This window comes from Agelaius tricolor, unplaced genomic scaffold (genome assembly GCF_023055355.1).
Source record: "Agelaius tricolor isolate 1412-34295 unplaced genomic scaffold, bAgeTri1.0.p SCAF_19, whole genome shotgun sequence".
NCBI lineage: Eukaryota > Metazoa > Chordata > Aves > Passeriformes > Icteridae > Agelaius > Agelaius tricolor.
The window spans coordinates 2956525-2977691 of NW_027269279.1; the positions used below are offsets into that span (position 1 = coordinate 2956525).

Below are 21167 nucleotides of genomic sequence, written 5' to 3' on the forward strand. Positions count from 1 at the left end.
ATTTTGTGGCCTATCCCAAATACACCTATAAGAAGCTCCTTTCCAGCCCCAAATGGGACACTTCTGCTGCTCATGGCAAAGCAGCTCGTCCCTTTCTCCACTCCCTGGCTGTGATGGTGACCCAGCCTTAACTGAAGTGGCCTCGGGAGGGGCTGAGTGTCCACAGGGGAAGGGTGGGGAGAGGGGCCCGCTGTTGGCAGGGCACTGTTTGAGCTCATTGCTGTTTTTGTGGGTGTGCTCTTCCCCTTATTCAAGCCAGCCCCCTGGCAGGAGGCTGCTGGGAGGGATGGGAGCCATCCTTGTCCCTGGCTCTGCCCTGGCATACCCAACCCTGTGCAAGTACCTGAATTCTTCCCAAGATTTGCTCTCCCAGCATCCCTCACCTGTTTTGGGGTGACATCCCTCATGGGGAGGCTTTGTTAACACCACCTGATGCTTTTTGTTCCCCTGGGGTTACCTGTGCCCTATAAAGGACTGGATAATTTCTGGCAAATGGTGCACGCCTGGTTATTCCAACTGCACCAGCAAACCTTTGAAAGAGTTCCCAACAGTGAGACTTGAAAGGATGGTTGGGTTTGTTTTTCTTTCTTCACTTTTTTCCCCTTGTTTGTTTACTTTTTAAAGATGCTTTTGAGATGTCAGGAAGCTCAGCTTTATACCACCCCTGGTCCTCAGGCGCTGAAACCCAACGGGACAAATTCAAAGGAAATCTTCTTTCCCATCCCACCTGCTGGGTTAGGGACTTTCTGCTCCAAAGCAGCTCTGACTCTGTGGGTGTCTGTAAAGATCCTTGGAGTGTCTGTGTCTGGGTGAGAGGGAATTAGCTGTTGATAGAGTGAGTGATGGGAGGGCAGCACAGCACTGCTGTCCCCTGGAGTGCTGGGGATGGGTGCTGGTGGCTCTCAGTGCCATCTGCAAGAGCAGCTCCTGCGTCAGCATCCTTTATGTGCTGATGATCTGTGCCTGAAACTATACCCTGGGAGTGGAAATGAGCCTGAGAAAATACCTTCCGCAGTCCTTCTGGGGCTTACATAAACACTATTTAAAATTAGAGCCACTCATTATGTTGGTATGTGCGTTTACCTTGACCTCTGACTTTTCAGCCTGCAAATGTGCCTGGTCCAGCACAGCCTGGAGTCGGGAGAGAGCTCAGCAGCAAAGCACTGGTAGATTTTCTATAATTAGTTTAAGGTAAAGAATCTGGTACAGTATCTCCCCTCCAGGCTGACAGGGAAATCGAAAACAAAACTCCAGCCTGTCAGAGCTGAGCCTGGCTTTGATCAGGAACATCAGCCTTGGCTTCTGCTGGAGTGGCTTTGAGGGAAAGGGCAAGAGCAGCAATTCTTGGCCGTGGCTTTTCTTGCACGTGCTTGCAGAGAAACGAATGCTTTTATTTTCCCACTCTCCCTTGCTATTTCCCAGCCAAGTGCATGCAGCAATTTATATTTTGCTACCATCTCGGTTGTCACCCTGGAATAGCTGCTGAGCTCCGAGCTGGCATTGTCATGGAACAATATTTCTACTATTTGTTGTGGTAATAGTTGTTAGTGGCAGAGCAATTAACGTGTCACCTGCAGCACAATGAAACGTGACCTCTTTCCATCCCAGCACCCCTTTGGTGCCCAAACCAGCGAGCCTGGGCTCTGCTGCTTGGTGCCAGGGCTGTCCTGGAGCAAGGGTCACTCCGCTGGGATGCCTGGGCCTGCAGGCTGGCTTGGAATGGTTGAATTGGTGGGAAGGGAACGTGTCCCACCGGGATGCACTTTAGCAATCCAGCGCCTCGGCAGCTCCGGGAGCTGGAGTTTGGCTCCCCACCAGTTTCCTGTTGACGTCACCTGCTATTTCTCTGCTGCAGTTTTTACAACTGTTGAGCTTTCAAGGGTAATCGGAGCTGAGTCCGGCCAACCTCGGCAGCTGCCGATGAGGGAACGCGGCTCTACCTTCCCCAATTCCCCCTGCTTGCCTTGGCTGCTGCTTCCAGCCTTGGGGACCCCTGGGATTTGGGGACACAGGGCTCTGTGAAGCCAGCGGGTGCTTGGGGCCATGCATTCCCACTGAAAGGAATCAGCGGTGCTTGCAAGAAGTGCCGTGCGCTGGATCCTGCGGGAATTTTTTCCCCTCCCTCCTCCAGTCCGCCCCCATCCCTCTCTCGTGCCAGGCGTGCAGGCGCTGCTCTTCATTTCTGGGAAACCATGGACAAGAAGCAAGGTAGATGTTGCAATTTCCAAAACACGTGGTGGGGGAGAGCAAAGGGCTGGTTTTGGTGCTAAAAGGGGCTGTGTAACTTTCTGGGGTCAATCCACGCGTTTTTGTTTCTCCTGGCTTGGGCAGGGGGTCTCTCTTTGCAGCTGGGGATCTGTTTTTAAAGCGCTGGAAAAGTTGCATGTTTTGTGGGGTTAAAACTCTGGCGTCTTAATTGGTAAAAAAAAAAAAAAAAAAAAATCAAATCCAGCATGTCTGAAGGAAAATATGCAGAGGGTGAAGCTGGCTTCTGGCTCTGGTTGGAGTCGCATTCCTGGGACGCAGGGTTTTCCAGCAGCTCTTGGTTGCCGTCCCCTGCCTGTTGCATGGGCAAGGTGGGTGCCCACAGCCCCAGCAGTCAGCAGCTCTGATTCAGCGCAGGCTGAGAGGCTGTTTTGGGGCTGCAAGGGGCTTTTTGTGCAGCATGGTTTTTTCCTGCTGCTCGCTGGCAGTTTTGCAGAAGTGCGGAGCGCGCTGACCCGCGGGAGCCCCTCTGCAGCGGGACCTCAGTGGCTGATGAGTGATGGCTCTCAGCAGGTTGAGAGCCCTTTTTCCACTTCCATGGACAGCTTTTTCCACTCCCAACAGTGGAAAACAGCACAAAGTGTGCTTCTGAGGAGCTGGCTCTCATGACCAAGCACCCAAATTCCCCTCTCTGCTCTGCACCCTGCCTCCAATTTATTTCCTTTCTTTTCTTCTTTTCTTTTCTTTTTTTTTTCCTTCATGCTTTTGTGTTCCAGCTCTTTATTTGCAGCAGGGCTGGGATCCACCCTCCAGCTTTCTGCCCTATCCATGGCATCTGACTCTCCTCCTTGGATCGAGGAGAACCGAGATGCATCCAAAACATTTCCCCCAGCACTAACAAAAGCAGCACAGCTCTCAGAGCAGCCTCCCGTGCCCAGGACTTCACCTGGGGCTATAACCAGAGCCCTGGAGAGGCAGTGGTGAGGTTTAATTTCAAAGGTCGACTCAGGCAAATAGTTTTATTTGCAGTTCTTTAGATTGTCCTGTTCATTTCTCTCCGCCCACGCCAGCAGAGTGGGAAGGAAAAACCTCCCGTGGAGAGGTGCAGCTTAATAGGGCTGAAGTTGGTGGTGGCAAAAATGAGGATTCCGGTGTTGAATTAGGCAGTTCCAGGAAATGTCTGGTGGTTCTTAACTGGTGGTGGTTATAGCATGAGAAAAAATCTCGTTGGGCTTTTTTTTTTTTTCTCTTTAGGAGGAAATGGTTCCTTTCTTAGCATAAAGGATGCAGTTACGTGCCTGCAGCATCACGTGGGTTGCAATTTCATCCGCACCAGGAACTTCTGTCAGCTAATTTTCCCCTGCCTGGGTGCAGGGCACTGTGCTGTGTGTGTCTGTGGCTGGCAGCCCTTTCCTGTGCCCAGAATGGTGCCCTGCCATCCCGTGGGCTCGGGGCTGGCAGCAGAGCCCTGGAGCTCGCAGGGATAACCGGGACACGTCCCCAGATCGCCTTGTCCTGCTGCTGCCTTTTGGCCTTTGCAGAGGGATCTCTTGAGGGGAACTTGTGCTTGCAGACACCCCTCTTGGAAGAGCCCAGTGCCCTGGGAAACTGGAGCATTTCCAGGGTTTTCAGGTGACATAAGCAGTTGTGCACATTCTAGCAATTCCTCCTGCGGGGACCCTCGCGGGATCCCAAATGTGGGAGGGATTGTGCTGAGTCTCAAGGGCAGCAGAGGCAGTGCCAGGGACTCTCCAGTGGGAAGGAGCTGACAGCAGCTGCCTGCGGGGGCTGAAGGGCTTGAATTGCAGGGTCATGTCATGCCCATCCCACTGCCTTTCTGCTTCTCTCTTTTTTCCCTTTTTTTCTTATTCCCTTCCCCAGTTTTTCCTGCATTCTCATTCACCCTGAACGGGGCATGGACTCTCCTTGGGGAGAGGCACTGGAGCCACAAGCAGTGGGAGAAGCTTGCAGCAAGGAGTAGTTCAGGCCAGCCTTTGGGAGCTGGAAATCTTGTGTCAAATTTTAGGAGAGCTGTAACAAACGAATCCAACCTCTGCCTCAGCTCCCTGGCTGCAGGGCAGCATCCTGGGTGATTTTATTCCTGCAGGAATGGGCTGAGCTGGGTTTTCTGCCCTTCACAAATGGCCCAGGCAGAGTCTGGGAGTGCTGGTGTAATACCCCTGCTTTAATCAGTGCTTTTTCATGCTGGAGCTAGGAAATGCTTTTTGGGGCTAAGCAGGACAGGCTGGGAAAGGGATGGTTGCTGATTCCACCTCTGGGAAGTCAAGGGTGGAAGTTTGGGAGTACAGGGATGTGTGCAGGGTGCCTGTGACAGCAGAGTTCATGGCCAGTGCACATCAAAAGACTCTCCTGTACAGAGCAGGGGCTTTGGAACAGGGAAATCTCTGTGTCCCTTGCTGCCCTGGTATCCCATGCTGCAAATCCTGCCTGCAAGCTCGGGCTCCGCTGGACAAGGCACCCTGTGATTCCCAACCCCACACTGGGTGCTCCCTGCTCCCTCCAACCCCAGAAGGGCTGAGGAAGGGCTCAGGCCATCCTGCAGAGGCCTGGCTTGGGTGCCTGGGGACCCTGCTGCTGCCCTGTGAGTCACAGCCACGGTGCCAGGGGAGCTGCTGATGGCACAGAAGGCGCTTTGTGCCGGCTCTGCGGGGTTACTATGGCAATTGGGGAGAGGGAGAGCAAACAGATGGAGCAGAATCCCAGCCAGCATGGGGGGATTTCAGGGCTTCATGTGGAGGTCTGGCTGGTAACTGCTTGAGGGGGGGCTGTGTGTGGAGCAGAGAGCAGTCTGAGTTTTGGAGCAGGTCCTGGGGGTGAAACGCTCAGCACGGGGCTAAATCCATCCCCTGGCATAGGATGGGTGCCCACAGCAACTCCCCAGCTGAGTGCAGAAGGACTCAGGGGACCCCAGTTTCTAGATTCTGTTCTTGGATTCTTCCCACACTGAGTAGCAAGAAGCTGGGAGTGGGAAGGGGAGGCACTGCTGAACCCACGGACAGGATCGTTCCTCTGGCTCCGTTTTGTGTTTGCTCCCGTCGTTGCTCCACTGGGTATTTTGCCAAGTGCCATCCGTGGGTGTGTGGGGCTATTCATAGTGCCCCTTCCAGCCCTGCTGGGTGGGCAGTGGGGAAGGGAAACTCTGCAGGCTCACAAATTAGAACTTGTGACTGCTCTGACATGGTCAGGTGGTTTCCATCCCAGAGGGATGGGTTTGGGGTGGAGTGGCTCGTGTGCTGGTTTCACTGAGCTGGAAGTTCACATCATGGAAACTGTGCTGGTCTTGGAGCCTTTGGCTCAGCTCTGATGCAGGAAAAGTGGCAGATAAGGTGGGGGTGTGGGCTGATCTGTGCTGATTCCCTCAGCAGGGAGGGATGGTCCTGCAGGTGGGACCTTTGCAGTACGCTGCAGACCAGTTTTGACCCACAACCTCAGTGAGGTTTGCATTTGGGGAAGGACAGGGCAGGAGAAGTGAGTCCCAGGCACCTGTTTTGTCCTGGAGCTGGCAGGGCACAGGGCTGGGGGCTGTCAGAGCTGGGGACATGCTGGGCATGTGTCTCCCTTCTGTCCTGCTGCAGCTGCAGGAGCTGTTGCACGGTGCTGTCTCCTGCTGAAATCCCAGCTCCTCGCTCTCCCCTCCCTTCCCTGGCAGCCTTTGGAGTGCTGGACTTTGTCCACACGCCTGCTCCCAGCAGCCAGGCAGGTAGGAGCTGCTCTGAAAGGCTGTCCAAGGCCACGCTGAGCTGTCTGCTCCCAGCCCCATGCCTGGAGCACACCTTGGTATTCCTGCTCTCTAATGGATCCTCCAGCTCTGTGCAGCCACAGCAGCTTTAGCTGCACAGTGCAGCTGCCTCCTTGTCTCTCCTGGGAGGGATCAGGACCTCCATGCTCTCAGCTGCTGCACTTTGAGCCCCTTGGGGTCAGTTTGTTTTCTCAGGGATGGAATTTTCACCTGCAGGTTTCTGGCCCTGCCTGAGCCCTGTTTCCCTCTGCAGCAGTGGGTGTTGTTATCTCAGTGCTGTTTGGAGCTGGGAGGAGGGGGACAAGAGCATCCTCTTGCCAGTCACTCCTGGTGCCTTGTCCTGGTGCCTCAGCCTGTTCAAACACCCAGATTTGTGAGGGGTTCACTGCTGGCTGACAGTCAGCTCATGTCTGGTCTTTCCCTGTTTTCCATTTGTTGTCGATGGGGTGTCCCCTCTCCTGCTGGGACCAACCCCTTGCTTCTGCTGGGTTTTGGAGTGCTTTTGTTGGATTTTTGCTGGATGTCTCATGGTCATTGCTCTCCATGCCAGATCCAGCTCTGGCTCTTCCCAGGAAGGCCAGGCTGGGGCTGGGGCCCTGGGGGTCAAGGAGCCTCTGGACAGGGAATGCTTTTTTGGGAGCCCTGCACATCACTAATGGCGTGGGGACCTCTTGTGGCTGGAGAAACAGGGATGGGGCCAGGCTTGGCTGTGCTCCCAAAGCCCAGCTGCCTCCCTCTCCTGGAGCTCTCCTGGGTCCATGAGCCATGAGGGGCACAGGGCTGCTCTCTGCCTTGGCTGCAGCATGGAGGCTGAGCTGCTGTCTCATTTTTCTCTTTCAGATTCCAAAGGATCCTTGGAGCCACACAAACCAGGTAAGTGCCCAGCAGAAATTGCAGCTTTCACCCCAGAAAGGGTTTAAATCCCAAAGAGAGGGGACTGTTAATGGCCATGGAGGGTAAAGAGCACTTTTGGGGTACAGTGCTTGGCTGCAAGACCTGGAAAATGGTCTGTTAGTGCACCCTTGGCTATTTCTGCAGAGCAATGCTCGACAGTGTCATTGAGACCCACTCGTGCTCTGGCTCTTGCCTGAAATTTTGGGCAGGTGGTCACTGGGACCTTCTTGGCATTTTGCTGACCATGGTGAGGGGTCCAAGCCGTGCATTCCTGCCTAGTGGCTGCTGGGAAAAGGGTACTTGAAGGAAAAAAGCAAAAATCCATTTGCTCACCTTACGTGTGCATCTTCTCTTGCAGTGAAAGGCAAGAAGAAACGGGATCTGAGGATCACATGTGTCCCCATCAAACCACCCGTGGCCAACACCACGTAAGGATCTCTGCTGCTTAGAGCTTCTCCAGAGCTGCATTTGGCACTTCTCAAGGGGAATGGCCTGTGAAGGGTTCCCAAAATCAGCATAGTTGTTCTTTTCTCTGAAGCTGGGGCTCGTGGGTGATGAGAAGGAATTGCACACGTGTGTTGCTCTGGGAGGTGCCTCTTGGATAGGAAATGTCCCAAAGGCAAAGACTCAGAATCCTCTGGGGTGCTCTCCCCAGTCTTTCTGCCATGGCTCTGCCAATGCCAAAGGGCAAAGATGTGGTAGAGAGAGTAAATCTGCCTGAGGGAAGAATTTTAATGCAGGGGAGGAGAAATGGTGGTAGCTGGACCACGACAGAAACCAGAGGCACAAAGGTTGGGGGAGTGTTTTACACGGCCTGAGTATCAGGTTTAGTTTGAGTTGTTTGCAGCTCCTTACCCTGCTAAAAGGAGGACACAGACATCCTGCACTGTTGTGCTGTTTGGGGCCAGTGCCCAGCAGTATCTCAGGGCACTGGAATTTCTCCCTGCCCTGTTTGCTTTGAGCTGCTGATGCTTGTTATGCCATGGGGGAGAGCCCAGGGTAGCTGTGCTTGGTTTGACAAAGAGCAGACTGCTAAAATTCCACTTCCATGGTGCTCTTCCAAAACACTTTGGGCTGCATCACCACTGCTGAGCCTTGTGTGCTCCAGAAACCTGTTCTAGAGAACTCCAGGAGAGCAGTGGAGTCCCCAAAAGGGAAAGATCACTGCTGAAAACCCCAGGTAGAAAGAGGGAGGCAGGGGAGCTCCCCCAGTGATGCTGTGCAGCCTCGCACAGCCCTGCCCTGCCCTGCCTGTGACAGCCACCTCCTTCCCCCACGGGCACATCTGTCTCTGCTCCTGCCAGGGTTTGAATTTCCCCTGGAGAAGGCCTCATGCTGGAGTCTGCAGGGCTTTGCATGCCCAGAGTCTGGTGCAAGCTGCCCACTGCTCCTTTTCTCCCCTCCTTTTCAAGCTGCAGTGCAAATATTTGCACAGTGCAAGGCTTTTGCTCAGAGCCCAAAGTACTTCCTTGAAGCTGGAGGCTGCTCTGGTGGGAATTGAGACTAAACCAGTTGGGCAATCACTGCTCTTTAGAAGCTCCCAGGGGATGGGGAGAACCCAGAAGTGAGGCACAAGGGGCAGAGCACTCGTGGTGGCTCTAAAAGTACCGTGCTGCCCAGAATGGGAAGTGGGCAGCAATAAGGAAAAAAAGCCATAAAGGACAACTTTCACCTGCCTGGTGTTGTGCAAAGGGTGACACCAAAGTGCTGCCTGCTCTGCCTGCCTGGAACAGGCAGCAGAGTGTACACAAATGACTCACAGGGGAGGAATTACCTGTTGTTCCCTCGCGTGCGTTTCGGGCTACGTGGCTGTGCTGGTACAACACCTGCCTGTCAAAACATGACAGCTGAGCTGCTCTGCCACAGAAACGTCTCATCTCGGCTCCTCAGGCTCCTCTCCTGAGCAGGAATGGTTTCACAGCCTGGTGGTTTGGTGCATGTCTCACCTGGCTGATTCCCTGGGGTTCTCACTGTGCCCCGTGGGTGTGGGGTGAGGCGTTACTGGCACGATTTAAGCATTTGTGGGTGTTTGGAGGGGGCTGGTTGGAACCTACAGCGAGGCACAGGGGGAAAGCAGCAGCTGAAAGTGCTCAAAGGAATGTGAAACCTGGCTCTGGCCAAGAGGGTGAATGAAGCTGGGCTTTCTCCTGACTCTGTCTCATTTCTTGCAGGCCCCCGAGGAACTTGGACTCCAGGGCCTTCATTACCATTGGAGATAAAGTACGTGTCAATGGGGTTTCTTTTTTTGCTTCCTTCCAGTTTGGTTTTCCCTGGGCATGGAGAGCTCTGTGGATTGTGCCTTGCAACCTGTCAGATCAGGAGTGCAGCCTCCTGGGGTACAACTTTCAATCTAAACCATTCTAGGATGATCCAACCCATCTGTCCTAAACGAGGGTGGCCTCACCAAGCTCTCAGACTGCCCCAAACCAAGTCCCTTTATCCTGCCTGTGTTGCTGCTTGAGGCCCAGGAGAAGCTGGGCACAAAGTTTCTCTCTGGTTCTCCAGTCTTTCCTAGTGACCTGATGAAAAGCACTGCTGGAAATAGCCACTGTCCCTCTTTTATTTCGTTCTCTTGTTATGGGCTCTCTTGGGGCTGCAGAAGCTGTTTGCAAACGAGCTAAAAATACCCTGCATTGGATCAGCCCTATATCTGGACCCTTCCAGGCTGGGAGGTGGCTTGGCTGATGGGATCTGGGTCCCTTGGCCTCAGTGCAAGGATTAGGGTTGAGGAGAGGAAGCTTTGGCTGGGTCCAGGGAACAATCCTGCTGCCTGTGCTGTTTTCTGGGCCTGGTGTTGAGTTAGCAAGAGCTCTGGGAGAGATGCTCTCTGTGACAGCCTGGGCACTGTGTGTGCAAGGGGACAGTGCTGCAGCCTAGGGAAAACTCTCTGGAGTCACTTCCTTGCCTGCTCCAGTGTTTGCAGGAAGGGTCTGGTCCGGGTATTTTGGAGTGACATGGTGGAGAAGAGGACTGGGGCAGGAGCCCAGCTTCAGGAGTGGAGGTGGGTGGTGACCTCGGGTCCCTGGGATGTGCACAGGCCATGCCATGCATCCCATTGTCCTGGGAGGGCTCCTTGGGTGCATCCATCACCTCTTGTTGCTGGGCAGGGCAGTGCTGGTTCCTGGAGCATGCTGGGAGCCTTGAGGCAAATGCCAGGAAAGGAAAAACACAATAACCAGGAACAACTGCAGAACACGTGTCCAAAAAGCACCACCAGATCCTTCCTGGAGGCCCCTGCGAGCCTGCTCTGCTCCTCTGCCGTCTGCCTGTGCTCTCCTCACTTCAGGATCCACGTCCTGCCCAGGAAAGGGCCGGCACCTTCCTGTGCAGGCCAGGGCACAGCTCAGGCTGAGCTCAGCCCTCCACATCTGGCTGCAATCCACAGCCACATCTGGCTGGGACCAGGGCTGGCAGGAAGGTCGGGCAGACCTGGTGGCTGCTGCCTGTGCTGAGGGGACAGTGCTGGCAGCCACATGTCCCAGCCAGAGGCCGTTTCCTCTCTCCCTGCTCAGGGCGTAGCTCCGTATCCGGAGCTGTGCCGTGCTCCTTTCCCACCCTCACTGCCTTTGTGGCCACTGGGGCACTTTGGCATCCTGGTATTATTTTCGTTCCCTGAGACCGGAGGAAAGCTGGATAAAGGCTGGCTGGAAGGAGGCTGTGACTTATTAGGAGCCATGAATGCAGCATCCAAAAATAGCCCGTGTGTCACTGGGTTGGTGCCCTGCCCAGCAGAGGCAGCAATTAGAGGGGAACGTGGCTTTAGGGAAACTTGTTTGTGGCTGGTGCAGGAGCTCGCTGGCTCCCTGCAGTGTCAGCCACTCGCTGGGCTGAGCACTGGCCATGGTTTTTTCACAGCTTAGGTAGTTGTTTTCTTGGTGTTAACTCAGGTTTTACCTTGCTGGCAGCTTTGTGGTGGTAGGAGAAGGTACTGAAAGTGGGTGAAACCTGTGTGAACTCACTGGTAATTAGAAATGGAGTTGCTGTGTGCACCCCATCTAAGAGAGGCTTTGCACAGGTGGTGTTAGACACACACAGGGGTTTTTGTGACTGATGATTTTTGGGATGTGGGGAGAGGTGAGGGATCCCTGGCTGTTGGTGGAGGCTCCTGACAGCTGCCCATTTTGGCACAGGAGCTGTTAAAATCCTGCAGATAGTTCAGCAACTGCAGAAATACCCTTGGTGGGTAATCCCCCACAGGGAGTGAGGCACCAACCTTTGGTGCCCTGTGTAGTGGCAACGTTCCCTGGGCTTAAAGGATGAAAGCCCTGATCTCCAGCTACAGAGGGGGAATTAAATGAACCCTGGTGAGTGTGGGGTGAGAGGGTTTGGGCTGTGATTCAACAGAGCCAAAAATACCCCCATCCTCTCCAAGTGTGGTGCCTCCGCAGTCCTCTATTGTCGAAACGCTCTGCACCAGTGAGCTGACAGTGTTGCTGATGTCCTTGCTGATAAACCTGCTTCTCCCTGATGCCATTTTGTCCTCTCTCCCTAAAGAACTTCGAGGTGGAAGCTGATGACCTGGTGAGCATTTCAGAGCTGGGCCGCGGGGCCTATGGTGTGGTGGAGAAAGTGCGGCACGCGCAGAGCGGCACCATCATGGCCGTGAAGGTGAGCACACCTGGCTGGGCTGGGACACCTGGCTGGGCTGGGGACCACGAGGAACAGCCCCAAGGGAGCAGAGGACCTGCTGAGCTCCACTGGTTGTGACAAAACCAGGGTGGGTTTATCTAGGTTTGGCAGCCTCTGGCATTCCTGGTGTGGTTTGGCCAGTGCAGGCTCTGTGCTGATACTGGCTGGGCACAGTGGGGTTGTTAACAGGCTTGGGAATCCAGGATTGGTGCCTGCAGTGCAGGGCTGGCGTGGCACAGTGCCTGTCAGGCTGCTGGCCTGGCCCTGCACCCTCTGCAGAGCGTGCCAAGGGTTTGGCATTCGTTAAGGTTCTGTCTGGCAGAGGCAATTTGGGCGTCTCCTCCTGGGTGCTGCTGGCTGCAAAATAAGGATAAAACACCCTGGCCCCAGGACTGCAGGTCCTGAGTCAGGCTGGGGGATTCAAGGAGCTCAATCAGAAGTTATAGTTATGCCTTTTTGCTTTGCTTGCTTTTAGCCATGCACATTGGCCAGTTAGCCAACCTAAACCAAGTGTTTGAATATCTGCTAATATCTTCCATTGTTTGAATATCTGATATCTGGTTACCCCACTCACACCAAACTCTTGTTGTTTCATGTTTGTCTCAGAGGATTCGAGCCACTGTGAACACTCAGGAGCAGAAGAGGTTGCTGATGGACCTGGACATCTCCATGAGGACAGTTGACTGCTTCTACACAGTCACCTTCTACGGAGCCCTCTTCCGTGAGGTACTGACCTGCTGGGTGCCTGGGGCCACCTGGGGCTGTGGGATTGCACTGGAGGCACCAAACTGTCCCCAAACACCCCTCTGTGTTCTTCAGCCCAGCCCTTTATCTCCCCTGGGTTTCCAGGGAATTCCCTCTCAGCTGCTTTCTCTCCATCCGCAGGGTGACGTGTGGATCTGCATGGAACTCATGGACACTTCCCTAGATAAATTCTACAAGAAAGTACTGGAGAAGAAGAAAACCATCCCTGAAGACATTTTGGGGAAAATGGCTGTGTCTGTGAGTGGCTCTTGGGTTCTCAGATGGGTTTGTGCATCCCCTGAGCCTGCTGGAGGCCTCTGCTGAGGGCTGTGGTGTGTTTGCAGTGAGAGGCTGCTGCTGCCTGTGACTGATGGGTGCTTTTCCACTCTCTTATCCCCAGATTGTACGAGCTCTGGAGCACCTGCACAGTAAACTGTCTGTGATCCACAGAGGTAAATGCTGGATGGGGTTAGTGGAGTGTGGTTGGAGATCCAAGTTAGGGGAGGGCACCTTTCCAGGTGTGCTGTGTCCCTGTGGGATGCCTAAAGTGGAATCTGCTGGTGCTCAGGACTGTGGTGAACAGATCTAGATGCTTGTTCCTGAGATGCTTCCCTTTCTGCAGGATGTTGTTCTCTTCCTCCTTTCCAGATGAAGGGTTGAATGTAACAACAGAATTCCTCACCACCTGTATTTTATGAGCATCTCTGTCCCTCTTGGAGTACAGAAATGCCTTGAAGGCAGCTCTTGGAGATAAAAATCCCCAAATCCTCCTGGCTGAGTAGTTTTAGCAAAGTGAGGGCTGAAGGAGACCTTAAAAAATCACAGATGGGAATTGTAACACCCAGGTCTTGCTCTCCACCCTGGTGAAGTCCCTTGTGTAGTTGTGGACAGATCAGGATGTGCATGAGTCAAACTCTCCTGAAGATTTGGTAGAGCTGTGCTTTTAAGGCTGTGCTGGGCCCATCAATCTCTCCTAAGGAGCTGGGGATAAACTCCTCAACATTTTATTTCAACCTTTTGACCTGCCTGGTTGGAGAGGGGACTTGTTCTCCCTAAGGACACGGTTGTCCTGTGAATAACTTTTATTGCAATAAGACTGGAGGGGCTTTGTCTCCCTTCCCCTGTGTTGGGGCCTGCAGGGAATTGCCATTTTTGCCTCAGACTCTTCAATATCCCTGAACAAGCTCAACTTTCCCTCCTGCATTTCCTCTTAGACGTGAAACCTTCCAACGTGCTGATCAACAAGGAGGGCCACGTGAAGATGTGTGACTTTGGCATCAGTGGCTACTTGGTGGACTCTGTTGCCAAGACCATGGATGCTGGCTGCAAACCCTACATGGCTGTAAGTGCAACCCCTGTGCAGCCTCAGCCCTGCCTGTAAGAGGCTGCTGCTCAGAAATCAGCCTGTTCCCCCTCCAGCCTGAGATGAAAGCCACTCAGGAGTGCTCTGCTCTCCCTGACTCAGCAGAGCCTCCCTTTAAGCCCAGCTCTGTGTTAATCCCACAGTGACTCTCCCTCTGCCCCTTCCATTTGCAGAAGGACACAAAACTGGTTGTGGCACTGCTCCTTGTTGGATAGAAAGTGCTGAGGCTTTTCTTGGCAGGATTGTTTAGTTTCATCCTCAAGTCAGTATGAATTTCCCTTTGCCAGCTGTGGCATCCATGTGGGAAGTGTGTGCTCCTGGGGGAGGGATCATGCAAGCCTCACTCCCCTGCAAAGAGGGAGAGTTGATGTGAGTTGTGTGGAGCAAGATGTGGCTTTCATCAGAGCTGGATTTAACCTCAGACCCTGCCTCCCTGAGGACATGAGCCAGGGAAATCCACCCAGCCTGGCTTTTGCAGCCAGGGATGTGCTCTGTGGGGTTTGCACTGGGAAAGCAGGAGTGGTAACATCTCCCATTTTGCTGTTACAGCCAGAAAGAATAAACCCTGAGCTGAACCAGAAGGGCTACAACGTGAAGTCAGATGTCTGGAGCCTTGGGATCACAATGGTAACACCAAGGGCTGGGATCTGGATCTGCAGCCCAGGGTTTGGGATGGGGTTTGGGCAGGTGGGGCTGTACCCTGCTGGGAGCACTGGCAGCTGGGTGGGTGCCCATCAAGCAGGACTCAATTTGAACATGGGCAATGAGGTTAATTACCCAGGGAATTCAGGCTCCCAGCAGGCAATATCAGGATAACAATGAATATCCACGCTGAGTATCCAAGAGTCTGGCTTTGAATTGCCCTGCAGCTCTCTGCCTGCTGGCTGAGGGGTAGTCACTGGAGCAGGGTTTGCTGCAGCTGGGGCTCAGCCTTCCTGCTTCACCCCCCAAGTCACCAGAGCCTTGCAGGGGATTCCAGTCCTGCTGCAGTGAGAGCTGCTGTGTGTGGTTTGCAGCAAATCCTGCCTGCGGGGTAGCTCAGAGCAGCCAACAGGAAGGGGAAATGCTTTCAGTTCCAAAATTGCAGCTGCTTGGGATGGTTTATCTGCCTCCTGCAAGAAGCAGATCTTGCAGAAAGCAGCTGAGATCCTCTGGCGCCAGTGGACAAAGGAAATCCCAGCTGCTGCTCCGAGGGATGCTGCCTGGGAAACAGCTCCTGCTTTCCAGGAGACTCTCTCTGAGGGTGGATTATTTTCAGGAACTTTTCCTGTGCCCTCTTAGGCTTTTGTTTTGGGGGCTGCATCCCTATGTTTGTGTATGCTGTGTCTTGGCAAATATTCCCTTTTCCCCAGCGTGGGGATCCAAACCCAAGTGCCAAACCCAAGCCCCTCTGCCTGGTGTCCCCATGCCAGGGCAGAGCTGGTCTGGCTGACTGGAAATGTCATCAGGAATGTCATCTGAGCTGCAGGAAGCTGTGGGATGGGAGACTCTGAGTGATGGAATATCCAAACCTTTCCAAAGCTGGAAGGGAGAGGACACCTTGCTGGAAGCTGGCCAGCCTGCAGCTGAATGGAGCCCCAGGATGTTTGGTTCCTTCTTGTGTCTTCCTCCTGGGCTGGCTTCCTGGGGTTTTTTAGGTTTATTTTCTTTATGAAGGAGTTGGATTGATTTCAGACCAGACAGTTTGTGGGCCATTGAGTTGCAGGGCTGTTCCAGGCCTTCCTGGGCTGGTGGCTTCATTCAGTTTTGAAGCAGCAGGAACTGAGTTCCCCTGGCCTGAGCCAGAGGCAGGGAGGGACGCTGGGCTCTGTCCCAGTCTCTGTCCTTTCAGGTTTGTTATTTCTCCCATCTCATCACACCCTACCAGGCAGGTCTCAAGGTTCTGTTGCCCATTTTGAGACAGGAACTGATCCTTGGCATGAGGACACTACCCAAGAGCTGTGACAGACTTTTTCCTGCTTAAATGAGGGATGGAGCAGAGGTGACTTGTAGGAAGAACCCAGTAATTGAGCTGGTTTTGGCAAAATTATGTTCTAGCGCTTAATTTTTCTTGGGTTTGTGGATTTTTTGTGTGTTTAGCTCAGGCAGTGCCAGCCCAAGGCCCAGAGGCTGCCTTAGGGCCAGCAGAGCACTTTGGAAGCCAGTGTAGAAACTGTGTGCTGTTATTATCTTTTTAAATAATCCCATTTTACATATCTTTTGTGACTTCCTGTAAATGCATTAATATGCTGAACCAACCTCAAAAGGAAGTATTTTTGGCCTCTGGGTCTTTATATTTAAAAAAAAAAAAAAGAAAAAAAGGTGGTATGACCCAAATTGAAAATGGTTTGTAAGGAAAGAGGGTTTTCCTTTGAATCTGGGCATGGTGGGGCTGTGCCTGGTGTGTGTCTCACATTAAGGAAGGAGGGTTTTTCTTTGAATCTGGGTATTCTGGGGCTGTGCCTGGTGTGTGTCTCACATTAAGGAAAGAGGGTTTTTCTTTGAATCTGGGCATGGTGGGGCTGTACCTGGTGTGTATCTCACGTTAAGGAAAGAGGGTTTTCCTTTGAATTTGAGCTGTCTGGGCATGGTGGGGCTGTTCCTGGTGTGTATCTCATGTTAAGGAAAGAGGGTTTTCCTTTGAATTTGAGCTGTCTGGGCATGGTGGGGCTGTTCCTGGTGTGTATCTCATGTTAAGGAAAGAGGGTTTTCCTTTGAATTTGAGCTGTCTGGGCATGGTGGGGTTGTTCCTGGTGTGTTTCTCACGTGTCCCTGCCTCCACCCCAGATTGAGCTGGCCATTCTCCGCTTCCCGTACGAGTCCTGGGGGACGCCCTTCCAGCAGCTCAAGCAGGTGGTGGAGGAGCCCTCGCCCCAGCTGCCCCCTGAACGCTTCTCCAAGGAGTTTGTGGACTTCACAGCACAGTGGTGAGGCTCCAGCAGGGACTGCTGGCTCTCCCAGCCTGCCTGAGGAGCAGCCCTGATCTCTGGGGGTTGGAGTGAAGTGTGGGGCTGGCTTTGCTGTCCTTTGGGAGCCCATTTCTGCCCTCCTCGCTGTACCTGGTGCTCAGCATGGCAGGAAGCGCTGCCCAAACTGGTTTTGCTCTCAGCCTGACTCACCCAGGCAGGCTGGAAGGTGCAGAGGTTTCTCTTCCCCTTTTCCTGTCGCTGCTGCTGAAATGTTGGTGTTTTCTGGCAAAGTGGCAGTGAAACCAGAACCACCCGCTGGCAGCCCCTGGGGGAAAGCTGCTTTGTGGGTTTGTGGGAAGCTGCTCCCCCAGGGTGTCCCCTGCTCCCTGGGTGCTGCCAGACAAGGGCAAGCTCACCCTGCAGGTGCTGGGAAACCATATCCTCCCCTTCCCAGTTGTTCTCCGTGTGGGGCAGACTGCAGAGCTGCTTGGCTGGTGCTTTTTGTGGCAAAACACTGAGTTGTCCTTCCCCAGTCACCTGCCTGGCTGCTTTGCTAGTGGTTCAAACCTGCTCAGGCAAGGAGGGAGAGGGATGGGTGCAGCCCATGGGAAGGGGAGATCCCCTATGACAGACCACGTTCAGCAAAACAAAAAGATCCTACAGCCTTTCTGTCCCATTTTTTTTTGTTCCAGCCTAAGGAAGAACCCAGCCGAGCGAATGAACTATTTAGAACTTATGGTGAGTGCAGAGCTGCTTCTGCTGGTCTTTATTCCCAGTTTTGAAACTCAAGTCAGTGGTCCAGCAGGGAAATGGGACAACACATGGGTGATTTTTCAGGCATGGAGTGGGATGGGTGCAGTGTGTCAGGGGTGGAAGGGTGTGTTGATTCATGGGTGTTAAGGTCAGGGTTTCCAGCTGTTTTGTCCCTCTGTCCTGTCTGCTCTTGGAGAGTTTAGACCTGGAAGGATGGCAGTACAGCTGCCAAGGTGGGGTGTCCTGCTGGGGCTGAACTGAGAAATGCCAAAGTTCATCTTTTAGCTGAAGAATGGTGTCTGGGGAGGAGGGTGGAGTCCACCTCCAGCTGCCTGACATCCCCCCGGGGTCTGTGGTGTCAGCTGAAGTTTTCTTTGATCTCGTTGGCAGGAACACCCTTTCTTCACCTTGCACGACACCAAAGAGACTGACATGGCCTCCTTTGTGACAGAGATCCTCGGGGAAGACTCCTAACTCCCAGCTCCCAGCTCCCTGCAGTCCCTCCATCCCGGCTTCCCCGCAGGAGAGCGAGCGAGGACTCGAGTTCAGGGTGCTTTGCACAAATCACAGATCCACCTCCCCGGCCTGGGGGCATCTCTGGCCCCATTAAAATCTCTTTTCTCTTTGCCCTGAGGAAAAAAAATCCCCCGGGAGGAGCCTTTTGAAGCCAGCACCTTCCCAGCCAAGCCAAGGAACTCTGAAGGCTCAGGAGGTCCCTGGAGAGGAGCAGTGGGTGCCCGAGGCCACCTCCCCTCCCCAGTACCCAGAGCACGGCACAGGGGGTTGTGTTTCTCTGCTGTCAGGGGAAGACAGAGAGAATCAGTGCTGCTGTGCTTCTCCCACTCCTCTCCTGCCTGCCCAAAGCCCCTTCCCTGGAGTCTGGTCTCCCTTGCCTTCTCTCTGTGCCTGGCTCTCTGCCCCCAGGAGCCCACGCAGCTTTAGGGGCTCATGGAGCTCCCTGGGCTGCTGCTCACACCAGAGGAATGTTGTTGGAATGTTTTAATGCCTGGCTCAACACCTTAAGGACCCTTTGAGGCAGCACCAGCTCGGGCATCCCTCTCCCTCAATCAATGCTGCTCTCTTGAGGAGGAGAGGGAGAAAAAGGCATTTTTCCATGAGCCCGCTGTGCCACAAGCTGCAGCCCACCTGCCCGTGGGGCTTCACCCAGCATCCATCCCTTCCCTGGGGGGCACAAGGGGATGGAGACACAGCAGCTGCCTGTCCTCCCTGTGGGCTGGGAGTCACATCCCTGCCCTGGGCATCGCCTTCCTCAGCCCTGGCTGCCTCCACCCTGCCTGGCTCCCTGAGAAGTCTCTGCTCCATCTGCTGTCCAGCCTGGAGCTGCTGTCAGACCTCGCACTGTGACGCTGTTCCAGAGGCTGAACTCGCACCCCTGGCGTCCCAAACTGTCCCCAACCCCTGCGGGTGCCAGCGAGAGCCAAACCCCAGAGACTGGCCCGGGGCTCTTGTACATTTGATGTCTATATATGATGGACTTTGTAACGTGTTTCCTAGGTTTGATCTAACTCGCTATAAATTAAAGCCCTTTCTGTGTGGGAGGAGGGAGGAGCAGCTCCTTCTCTGCTGACAAATCCACTGTGAAAACCTGATGTGTTTCCCCAAGCTCCCAGCCTGAGGAGCCAGGGGGGCAGGAGGGGTTTCTGGCTTCTACTGTACATGATCACGGATAAACGCACCGGCTGTGGATTTTGGTTTTGTTTATTTTTTTTTTCTTTTTTTTTTTTTTTTTTTTAATAATTGAGTTTTTCTGAAGGATTTTTTTTTTCTTTTCTAATATATATTTGTGTGTGTGTGTATGTGTGCTCTATATATATTATATATTTTTAAATCAATGATGAATGTGTGGATGTCTATGTGGCCAGCAGATCTGGCGTAATAACAATTTTTCTGGCTAAATTTGGGCAGGTGGGGAAGGGGTCACTAGAAAACACTCTGGCCTAAGATGACTTTTTTTCTTTCTTTTTTAAAGAAATGCATCTATTTTTTAACTGAATCTTTTAAAAATGTTATTCCTGAAATTCATGCCCTGGAGGTCTGAATTTCAGGGTGAATTTCCAGTGTTCAGGGTCCCCCTCAATGAAGAGTGATGTTCCCTTAAATTCATTATCCCCCCTCCTGCAGTCCAGGGTTTGATGCAGTGCTGGGGACCCCCTGCCTGGGAGCTGGGGTGCTCCACGCCATCCATCCCCACCAGCTGCTCCTGGGGAAGCTGCTCTGGGGAAAATGGTTTTCAGCCCTTGATGCATCACACAGCCAAGGCTTTTCCTGTGCCATCCCTCTGATCCCCCTCCCTGAGTCCACAAGCCCTGAGGAACCCAGCCCAGGTGGAGCTGCACAAACCCTGTTCAGCTTCAGTTCAACCCTGACCCCCCAGCCCACCTCTGGATGGAAAATAAGGAAGTGATTGATGTTCTCCATGTCTCCCTCCTCCTCATCCTGCTCTGCAAACCACCCGACACTCACCTGTACCTGCTTGGTTTGACAGCTTTGCTGCTGAGATGTACAATTGTAATTTTTTTTCATAGTTGGTTACTTTGGATTATTTTTGTTTTGAGTTAAGCTTCTGGGTTTTCTCCCTTCTCTGTTTAAATTCTTTTCCCCTTCCTTTATCTCACCCTTTTTTGGTGCTTTGGGGAATGGCGTTCATTTTTGTAAAAAATTTTTTTGCATGCTTTTTATTTTTTTCTGCATTTCTCCTCCTGGAGAGAGTCCTGATTTCTGTGTTTTGGGATAAGGGAGCATCTGCCCTTTCAAACACAGGGGAGATGGCTCTGGGGTGGGCTTGGGCCCCTGGGGATGAGCTGAGGCTTTGCTGAGGAGGCCAACACACCACACCTCCCTGTGCCATCTCCTCTGCTTCATCCTACACAGGTCTTACCTGTCCAAATCCCGTGTCCTTTCCACCTCCCTGCTCCCCTGTCCCACCTCATTCCCTCTGCAGTGGCAGTTCCCTGGTGAGAACCAGCTTGGCTTTAAGGTGGGCGAGGATTTTGACTCGCATGGGAAGCCCCTCTCCCCTTGTATTTTTGGGAATGGTCTGTACCCCTCAACCCCCATCCTTATTTCCAATAAAATTCACCCTCAAACCTGATTCTTGTCTCCTCTTGCTGTTTGAGCATCAGCTGGGGGCTGTTTGGGGCAGCAGCTTGGAGGGGAATCTGGCTTTCTCCCTATAGTGTGGGGTGATGCTGCTGCTGATTTGGGGATTGTACAAGCTGTGACCCTTGGGATGGGATCCCTGGAGCAGCCCCCCTGGGCCTGGGTGTGCAGGGAGGGCTGCTGGTTCCAGTCTGGGGCTTGCACAGCCCGGGAACCCCAGCTCAGCATCCCAGGAGTGGCAGCCCCGGGAGCGCTGCCAGGGGCTCCCCGCAGGGCTCTGCTGCTCCTGGGGCCGGGCAGGAGGGTGAGGCTGTGGCTTCTGGGGCAGGGGGATGCTCACCATGGACCGGGGATCCCCTCGAGTCGAGGGTCCCGGGGCAGCAGGCGCTGCCCGCGGCCGCGAGGGGGAGGCAGCGCCCGGCGCCGGCACCGAGCGGGATCCACCGGGGTGAGCATCCACCGGGACAGCGGGATGGGCCTGGATCCGAGAGGGTGAGCATCCACCGGGACAGCCGGGATGGGCCTGGATCCGAGAGGGTGAGCATCCACCGAGACAGCTGGGATGGGCCTGGATCTGAGAGGGTGAGCATCCACCGAGACAGCTGGGATGGGCCTGGATCCACAGGGGTGAGCATCCACCGGGACAGCGGGATGGGCCTGGATCCGAGAGGGTGAGCATCCACCGGGACAGCCGGGATGGGCCTGGATCCGAGAGGGTGAACATCCACCGGGACCCACGGGATGAGCCTGGATCTGAGAGGGTGAACATCCACCGAGACAGCTGGGATGAGCCTGGATCCGCAGGGATGAG

At 53.8% G+C, this 21167-nt stretch overlaps 1 protein-coding gene across 2 annotated transcripts in view; it reads left to right on the forward strand.

Annotated features, from left to right (window-relative positions):
* The window catches only part of MAP2K3 (mitogen-activated protein kinase kinase 3), a 30479-nt gene extending 10131 nt beyond the window's left edge, over positions 1 to 20348 (forward strand). Inside the window, exons 1-13 of one of the 2 annotated variants that reach the window (XM_071443876.1) lie at positions 1872 to 2208; positions 6806 to 6838; positions 7218 to 7287; positions 9031 to 9079; positions 11354 to 11467; positions 12095 to 12214; positions 12374 to 12490; positions 12633 to 12684; positions 13447 to 13574; positions 14145 to 14222; positions 16362 to 16501; positions 17176 to 17221; positions 17627 to 20348. In XM_071443876.1, the coding sequence (XP_071299977.1) occupies positions 2193 to 2208; positions 6806 to 6838; positions 7218 to 7287; positions 9031 to 9079; positions 11354 to 11467; positions 12095 to 12214; positions 12374 to 12490; positions 12633 to 12684; positions 13447 to 13574; positions 14145 to 14222; positions 16362 to 16501; positions 17176 to 17221; positions 17627 to 17710 (1047 nt within the window). In that variant the 5' untranslated portion in view covers positions 1872 to 2192 and the 3' untranslated portion in view covers positions 17711 to 20348. Of the gene's footprint in view, positions 1 to 1871; positions 2209 to 6805; positions 6839 to 7217; positions 7288 to 9030; positions 9080 to 11353; positions 11468 to 12094; positions 12215 to 12373; positions 12491 to 12632; positions 12685 to 13446; positions 13575 to 14144; positions 14223 to 16361; positions 16502 to 17175; positions 17222 to 17626 lie in introns of those variants that run through there. The other variant, XM_071443875.1, reaches the window with a different exon arrangement.
* Positions 20349 to 21167: the final 819 nt, after the last annotated feature.